Source organism: Wyeomyia smithii, chromosome 2 (genome assembly GCF_029784165.1).
Source record: "Wyeomyia smithii strain HCP4-BCI-WySm-NY-G18 chromosome 2, ASM2978416v1, whole genome shotgun sequence".
Lineage (NCBI taxonomy): Eukaryota > Metazoa > Arthropoda > Insecta > Diptera > Culicidae > Wyeomyia > Wyeomyia smithii.
In genome coordinates, this window is record NC_073695.1 from 148,843,307 (window position 1) to 148,852,350 (window position 9,044).

The 9,044-nt window shown below is 41.5% G+C and overlaps 1 protein-coding gene across 1 annotated transcript; it reads left to right on the plus strand.

Moving 5' to 3' along the window:
• Window positions 1–5,915: 5,915 nt before the first annotated feature.
• LOC129720049 (uncharacterized) lies at window positions 5,916–8,750 on the plus strand. Its single transcript, XM_055671462.1, has one exon. It carries the CDS (start codon window positions 5,916–5,918, stop codon window positions 8,748–8,750), a length of 2,835 nt encoding a protein of 944 aa, XP_055527437.1.
• Window positions 8,751–9,044: the final 294 nt, after the last annotated feature.

Sequence of the window (9,044 nt, forward strand, 5' to 3'; positions counted from 1 at the left end):
GGCACCGATCTCACCCAACATTTACTTTTTTCGCGGATACTAAACAGTCATAAGTCTTTTTATCGACTTCAATCACAACGTTGTACTTGTCATACGTGAAACGTGGATTTTCATATGTACGCAAGACTTTGAAATCTCCAATTGCAATGTCTTCATTTTGACTTTTCAAAAAGTCAATGAAGACATCTGAGGAATATTGATCGCTCATGCCCAACACTTTTAATCTTGGCACCGGAGGTGTGGGAACAACAGCTGTATAGCTTTCACCCAGATTACCTTCAATGCCATTTTTCACAACCTCCACATTTTCTTTTGTTGCACACTCAATAATAACAGAGCCGTCTTTCCCGGTTTTAAAGTTACTAATCTTGTGTGTTTTCGGATTTAATTTTGATTTTGAAATCTCCCGCGTAGCTTCGCTACTTTGGGTGGACTCTTTTGGTTTAATCACGATGACCGGACATGCCTTACGTTTCTTACTACCGCTCAAAACGTTTGCATAGGTCATCGGTACATCGCTAAAACTTTGTTTTTCATCTTCATTTAAGGGGTTATATACCTTTTTAGTTTTCCAAAAACCGAAAAAAAATTATTGCATTATCTTCGAATACAACATCTTGAGACATTTTCACAAATTTTCATAAAGATCTGAGCAATAGGAAGAAAGTTAGAGCGATTTGCTGGAGAACCACGGACAAATTAAGAAAAACGTGTATTTTCCTATATATTACTAATTTTTCGAGCTTAAATTCAATATAACTCGAAAACCGATGGCTTTAGAATGTTAACTACCAAGAGCTCTTTGATTCAAAATGACTCTGCATCTTTTTAAATCATTAAAATACAAATATTTTGAAAAATGTTTGAATTAGAGTTTTTATGAAAAAATAATCTACCATAAAAAAATTATTTTTCATTTCTCCATCCTGAATTTTTTTTAAAGTATTAACGTCAAATTTCTTAAAAAAATATTGAAAAAAATCAACTATTTATTTTTTAAATTGAAATTCAATGTTAATTTTTCAATTTTTTTTGTCAGAATTTTTTTTACAGTGCATATTTTTTTATGATGCATTTTTAATTCCCTGCAACTCATTCTCAGACAGTTTTTCTATACAACCAACGGTTTCTGGGCTACAATACCTCGAATAAAACATATGCCGAAAGGCATGCGCCCTTTTAGAATATAACTCATGGGTGTAAAAAATCTCTCCGTCTGTGAAAAATCAAATATCTTAAAATAACAATATAGTTCACTCTCTAATTTCCCATATATTTCCGTAAAGACAGACAGGGAACACCCCCTCTTGTGGTGAAAAAGGTAACTAAACTCATTGCACAGTGGTACAGTAAGGCAATTTATGCGGACATAAGCTTTTCGTTGCGATTTTGGTTTGCGATTTAAAGCCATAGTTTTTGTAAAAAGTTGTTTCTTATACATAGTCCTTTATTTATGTGCGAATGAAAATTAGGGTGGTCTCAAAATCAACGGAATAAAAACAAACTAACTTGGTTTTATTTGCATAAATAATTGTAAACCAACTAATTCTAAGCCTTTTCGCTCTATTTTTCAATTCAAATTTAAAAACAAAATTTTTCTTCGGTAACTATAATCAAAAATACGCCAATTTTGATGAAAAAACATTGTCGATATATTGTACAGATGGACTCTTCACTATTTCTATTTTAAAAATAGGCCCTTTTGATATATTGATGTTTCCGTTTAGGGCAAATATAAATTTTTTTTTGTATCATATGAAAGAACAAATATTGTATAAATATTGTGAAGAAATACCGAAATTTGCTTAAAATTAGTTGATCTACAACTGTGCCGATGAATGTATACATTTATTTCTGCAAATAAAAAACTTAGTATTTTTATTTAGTCGATTTCAGGACCACTCTAATTTTCATTTGCACATAAAAAATAGACTAAATATAAGAAACAAGTTCTTAGAAAACATTTTACTCTAAAACCACAAAATCGCATCGAAAAACTCATGTCCGCCTACATTGCCTTACTGTACCACTGTGCATTGTTGTTGAATTTCTGTGAGCGTGTGACCGACATTTTCACACACGAAACTGAATTTACTCAATTTTAGATTTAGTTGACTCAATTTCATACTTTCACAGAAAAAAATATGTTGCAGATTTCGTGCGTATATTGTTGGTATGTAAAACTAACGCCATTCTGGGAGTTAAATATTGATAATATAATGTGATGTAGCTTATCGAGGCACTAAGAAGAAATATTCAAATAATCAGGCCATGACGTGTAAATGGTAAACTAATCCCAAGTTGCTATATACGTGGTTCCCTGTGTAACTTCACTAGCTCAGATCCATCACGGGAAGCAACTACGAAATGTGCGTCCGTCAAGCTCAAGCTCAATGATCAGGCCACGAAGTGTACAATTAAATGAAGGTTTCAATTACTCGTGGAGAAGATAAAAGGAGAAACCGCACAATGGTTGTCAATAGTCGTATATGGTTGTTGTGCAACTTTTAGCTTAGATAACATTTGAATGTTCTATCAATCTAACAATTTAAGTATGGATACATATAATGTTGTAATTGGTTTAAAAGCTTTATTATATTATATATAAAAGATGTTCAACAAAACAAACATAATTAGTGATAACAACTGTTATGCAAAAACTATTATTTAATGTTTAGTTTTCTTCGCTTTGAAAGTTTTTTTTTTTGTTTTTTTTTTATCCATCCAAATTTTTTGCTTTCGAGTTCTAATCTTCGTATTAATCACTTGCAGCTTTGCTTTAACCAGCATATTTATGTATTTACTAGCTGACCCGGCAAACTTTGTCCCGTCCATTTTTGTGTTTAATTTAATAATTTTCAACATTCCAAATTCATTAATTCCTTGCGATTTGTTTATATCGTTTGAAATTATTGGTCGTAGTATTCGGCTGTTTCCCAGAAGTTGCCATCTCACAATTCAAAATGGTGTCTGAGGTCAATTTTTAGCTCCATGCATTATTCTGGTTAAAGAAACACTCATATTGGGTGGTATTTGGTCACTTTAGGCTATTTTCCAGAAACCGGAAGTCACCACCCTGGATTTTAAAATGGCATTTGGAGACAATTTCTGCCCCCTGAGCTTCATTCTGGTTTAAGAAACACCAATAATAGGTGTTATTTAGTCATTTTCGGCTGTTTTCCAGAAACCGGGAGTCACCATCTTAGAATTCAAAATGGTGTCTGTGGTCGATTCTAGGTCCTGCGTATCATCCTGGTATCGAAGCATCTCACATTGGATGGAAATCGGCCGGTTGAAGAAATACCCATATTGGGTGGTATTTGGTCATTTTCGGCAGTTTCCCATTCACCGGAGGTCGTCATCTTACAATTCATAATGTTGTCTGAGGTCGATTTGTAGCTTCAGTGCATCATAACAATCCCGGAAATACCCATAATGAGTGTTATTTGGTCTTCTGCCACTGTTGTTCAGGAACCGGAAGTCGCCATATTGGATTTCAAAATGGCATTTGGAGACAATTTCTGGCCTCTGAGCATCATTCTGGTCAAAGAAACACCCATATTTGGTTGTTTTTGGGTCATTTTCGGCAGTTTTCCAGTCACCAAAAGTCGCCATTTTACAATTCAAAATGTTGTCTGAGGTCGATTTGTGATTTCAGTGCATCATCACGATTTCAGAAATACCCATATTGGGTGGTATTTGGTCATATCTCACTGTTGCTTAGAAACCGGAAGTCGCCATCTTGGATTTCAAAATGGTATTCAGAGACAATTTCTGGCCTCTGAGCGTCATTCTGGTTAAAGAAACATCCATATTAGGTGGTATTTGGTCATTTTCGTCTCTTTTCCAGTCACTGGAAGTCGCCATCTCACAATTCAAAATGTTGTCTGAGGTCGATTTGTGGCTTCAGTGCATCATAACAATCGCGGAAATACCCATATTTGGTCATTTGCCGCTGTTTTTCAGAAACCGGAAGTCGCCATCTTGGATTTCCAACTGGCATTTGGAGACAATTTCTGGCCTCTGAGCGTCATTCTAGTTAAAAAACACTCATATTAGGTGGTATTTGGTCATTTTCGGCAGTTTTCCAGACACCGGAAGTCGCCATTTTACAACTCAAAATATTGTCGGAGGTCGACAAACGTACAAACCGTGGAACACCACCCATGGATTGCCTCATACGTAGGCGAACTTCATTATTATTAAATTTTCGGCCGAGTCCACTTCAGAATAAAAAGTGCATTTTTTTCAATGTACCCATTAGGGTAATATTATTGTTAAAGTTACTCTTTTTCGCATGTCGTGTAGAACAAAATCAGAAGTGGCGCACCTAGCGGTCGAAAAGGTGACTAACGCTTCTGTCATTTTCAATTTGTCTTCATAATTTCACGTAAGTGAACTATATTGGTATTTAAGATATTTGGAAAAATGCTCAGTTTGCTAAGCCAAATACGTGTGCAAAGTTTCAGTCAAATCAAAAATGGTCGATATTCGACCATAGGTCATTTGGCGCGATTTGTCTCTGTTGGAAGAATTAAAATACAGACTGCTCGGCACCTTGCCGTAACGTAGCAATAGCCTTCGTTTAAAAAAGTAAACTCAGACTTTGTTGTAAATTAAGTTTTCAATTTATTCAACTAGGTGTCTGATGAGTTCGAAGTACAAATTTAGCAATAACTTTGTGGTAATAAACGAAAAACTTGAATTGGCTGTATCAATTGTATCAAAAGATGGTCCAGTAAATAGGTAGTCCCCATTGCGAGTGGTGCTTTCTCGCACCAGTTTTTCCCGCTTGGCATGAGAAAGACTTATCCAGAGCGTGAATAGTAATTGGCAAGAAACACAACCTCGACACCATCTCAGTGATGAAACCTTTCGAAATTTGTTAAGCAAGATCAAAGCCATCTGTTCGCATCACCGGGCATCAACCGTAGACGGTAAAATTGGCGAGTACCGTTTCGCACGAAACGAAAACAAAACAACGCAAATGAAAAATATGCCAACACACTCATCTGTCATGGATAGATCGACAGCGGAAACTGACTAGCAGGAGAAGAGGAAAAAGAAAAACATAAACAAAGTTTTCGCTATATCAAGCTAACGTGATTATTATCAACTATTGATTTATAAACTTTCGGGATTATAATAAGTGTTAGGAGTGAAGAGGTGAAAATCTCGGTGAACCTGGTTGGTCTCGACACCTGTAAGCAAAAAATTAAAATAAAGCTAGTAGTGGAAATATATCATTTATACAAATAAAAACTTACCAGTTTCGTAGCACACTTTAACCGAAGAACCGGATCGGACCGTAGTGAAAAATAGAATAAATATCCTTTGATTGAGGACCTGTTGAAACACTGCGATTGACCATCCAGAGTAGTACCGTAACGTCACGTAGACTGGTACGGTGATTGATTGAAAAATAAGCGGGAAAGGAGTAAACAGTAGAAAGAGTTCAGGAAGGAAGTATCGTAAGGAAGGCGGAGACTATTTGAGTAAGTAATGATCATGTAAATCGTAAACAAAATTGTAATTCAAATGCATATTCTAGTTTTTGAGCCACTCCAAAAGTGCAGCTTTGAAAAATTTAGTCATCCGAACATTCTCAAAAATCAAATAACGAGATTTCGGAGGCCTCAACCACGATGAGTAGCAAATCCCTGGACTTGACTGCTACCCCCTGCGAACAATGTGGACAAATTTCGACGGAGAATGAGGCTATGATTGCCTGTGATAACTGCGACCGCTGGTATCACACGCGCTGCGTGGGTGTAAATACGGTGCCGAAAAAGGACAAGAAGTGGTTCTGTCCGGATGCGTCGTGCCAAGCAGTTTGTCAAGAAAAGCTGAAGAAGACCCGTGAGAAAAAAAATGCCACTCCCATTCCTCCAACCGTCGCCGAGAAGCTGAAAGCTATGGAAGCGGAAAGGAAACGTAAGGAGAAGGAAATGGAAGCCGAATGGTTGATCAAGCAGAAGGAGTTGGAAATCAACAACGCACTGAAGGAGAAGCAAATGCACCTAGAGCGAATGTTACGCGAAAAGCAGCTGGAAGCCGCCAGGGACTTGCGCGAAGTGGAAATGGAGGAAAAACGTACGCTATTCGAAGCGGAATTGCGGGAAAAACGAATGCACTTCGAGCAAATGAAGGCGATGGAAGACGAGCATCGCGAGAAAATCTCCGAGCTGGAAAGGCGTATGGAGAAGATAGAAGTACAGGAAAAGTCGAAGATTAAAAATCAGAAACCCAGAGGCCAAGACGACCAAGCAACTACCTCGAAGCAATCTCCGGAGGGAATAAAGCCTGGCAAGCTTACGAAGGAAAATCTCGATCGCCTCGAGAATATCAACAGTGGTGTCGAGAGTGATGAAGACGATTACAGCTCCGATGATTCCGATGACGACGACGAGGAAAAAACCGTCGACTTGGAAGGCGATAGGAAAAGCCAGATCAGCTCTCAAAACGGGCAGGGGCACCAGCGTGCCGGGCCGAGTAAAGCCCAGTTGAGCGCGAGGAACGGGCTCACTAGAAAACTTCCCACCTTTACCGGAAAACCGGAAGAGTGGCCTTTGTTTTTCTGGGCCTACCAAACGTCAAACGAAGCTTGTGGCTATTCGGATGTAGAGAACTTGGTGAGACTCCAGGAAAGCTTAAAGGGTGCTGCACTCGAGTCGGTTCGCGGACAACTACTGCTCCCTAAATCGGTTCCGAGGGTAATCGCGAAGCTGCGACAGCTTTATGGCCGCCCTGAGCAACTGCTTCAAAACCATCTCGAGAAGGTTCGTAAGTTGGATTCGCCGAAAACCGACCGGTTGGCCAGTTTTATCCCCTTCGGAAATGCAGTAGAGCAGCTCTGCGAGCATTTGGAGGCTGCTGAGCTCACACTGCACCTTGTGAATCCAATCCTGATTCAGGATTTGGTCAATAAGCTCCCGGACGGAGAAAAGCGACAGTGGTTGCACTACAAACGGAAGAAGAAGGAGGTGACGCTGCGAACGTTCACGGATTTCATCTCCAAGATTGTGTCCGATGCATGCGAGGTGAACGTCAACTACGATTACAAGCCGGACACCAAAGCTGCAGTTGGTACAAGTGCAAGATCCAAGCCGAAGGAGAAAGCTGCTCTATACAGCCACAGCGCGGCGAACGAGTCCCACGGGCGGAACGATCGGAAGAGGCAGAAGCCGTGTAAAGCGTGCAAACGAGACGACCATCGGCTAAGGTTCTGCCAGGACTTTAAAAATATGCCCTTTGCGGATCGAATGAAGATCGTGAGCAAATGGAAACTGTGCAAGGTCTGTTTGAATGAACACAGTGGGCAATGTCGTTTCAAGATTCGGTGCGACGTCGATGATTGCGGAGACCCGCACAATCCACTGATTCATCCGGCCACAACGGCAGTTGCCATGCACGCACACATCAAACCCAGCGGTACCATGATGTTCCGAATGATCCCAGTTATGATTCACTGCGGAGAAAGATCACTGGCTGTGCTTGTGTTCCTAGACGAAGGAGCTTCCATCACGTTGATAGAGACTGAGTTGGCTGATCGTTTGGGGCTAGGCGGAGTGAAGGAAAAGCTAGTGCTTAACTGGACGGCGGACGTTTATCGTGTAGAAAAGAACTCCAGGCGTATGAACCTGTGGACTTCCGCTGCTGATGAGGAGAATGCGGAGAAGACTTTGCTGCGGTCAGTGTATACGGTCGACAAGCTGAGACTACCACACCAGACACTCAAGGCCGACGAACTAGTGGTGCAGTATGACCATATGCGGGGATTGCCGATCAGTTCATATGAAGGTCGACAAGGAATTCTGATAGGGCTCAGCAACATTCACGCCTTCGCTCCTCTGGAAGCGAAGATTGGCACTACGAGTGAGCCGATCGCAGTACGGTGCCAACTCGGCTGGACAGTGTACGGGCCACGACGAGTATCGCCTGAGTCGCAGGGCAGCTATCTGGGATACCACCAGCAGGTCTCTAACGAAGATCTTCACGATCTACTCAAATCCCATTATGCACTTGATGAGTCCGTAGTACGGGTGCACCGAGAATCAGCTGAAGACAAAAGGGCTCGGTCTATAGTAGAGCAAACCACGAAGCGCGTAGGGAACCGTTTCGAGACGGGACTCCTTTGGGCCAAGGATGACGTTAGCTTCCCGGACAGCTACCCTATGGCACTGAAGCGGCTAATGCAGTTGGAGAAAAACCTGGAAAGGTCACCAGAGTTATATCGAAACGTTCGGAACCAGATCGACGAGTATCAAGCTAAAAAATACGCCCATGAAGCCACCAAAAAAGAACTGCGCTCTGCAGATCCCGAGAGGACATGGTATCTCCCGCTAAATGTAGTCCTGAATCCGAAGAAACCGGGAAAAATCCGACTCATCTGGGACGCGGCCGCGACGGTCCAAGGAATTTCCCTTAACTCAATGCTGTTGAAAGGGCCGGACCTACTAGTGCCGCTTATGTCAGTGCTTCTTATCTTCCGGGAGCGGCGGATCGCTTTCTCTGGCGAAGCGGTTGCGAATGGGACCAAGAAATTGACGATTTTGGCTGGAACCTTTGGCAGCAGTGGATTGGATCCAAGATGTTATCTGGGTGATGCTGAATCTTCGTCGGTGGAGTCCCTCGAGCTACACACTTTTTCGGACGCGAGCGAACATGCTTATGGTTGCGTGGCATATCTACGGTCGGTCGTCGATGGAGAAGAGTCTGGTCATGTCTCGTGCAAAGGTAGCGCCGCTTAAGCGTCAGTCGATTCCCAGGTTGGAACTGATGGCTGCCGGCCTCGGAGCACGAATGACCTAAACTTTCCTGGAAACCACTACGCTGGATATCGATCGCACCATACTGTGGACCGACTCCCGAACTGTACTGTCGTGGCTTCAGTCAGATCAGTTCAAATACGAACAGTTCGTCGCCTTCAAAGTGGGGGAGATACTGGAAGTAACCAACATGAGGGACTGGCGATGGGTACCAACTAAACAGAACATCGCGGATGTGCTCACGAAATGGGGCCGTGGACCTTCGTTGCAAAACGA

Coding starts and splice junctions, on each gene's coding strand:
- LOC129720049 (XM_055671462.1), top strand. CDS start 5,916: ATGGAAGCGGAAAGGAAACGTAAGGAGAAGGAAATGGAAGCCGAATGG.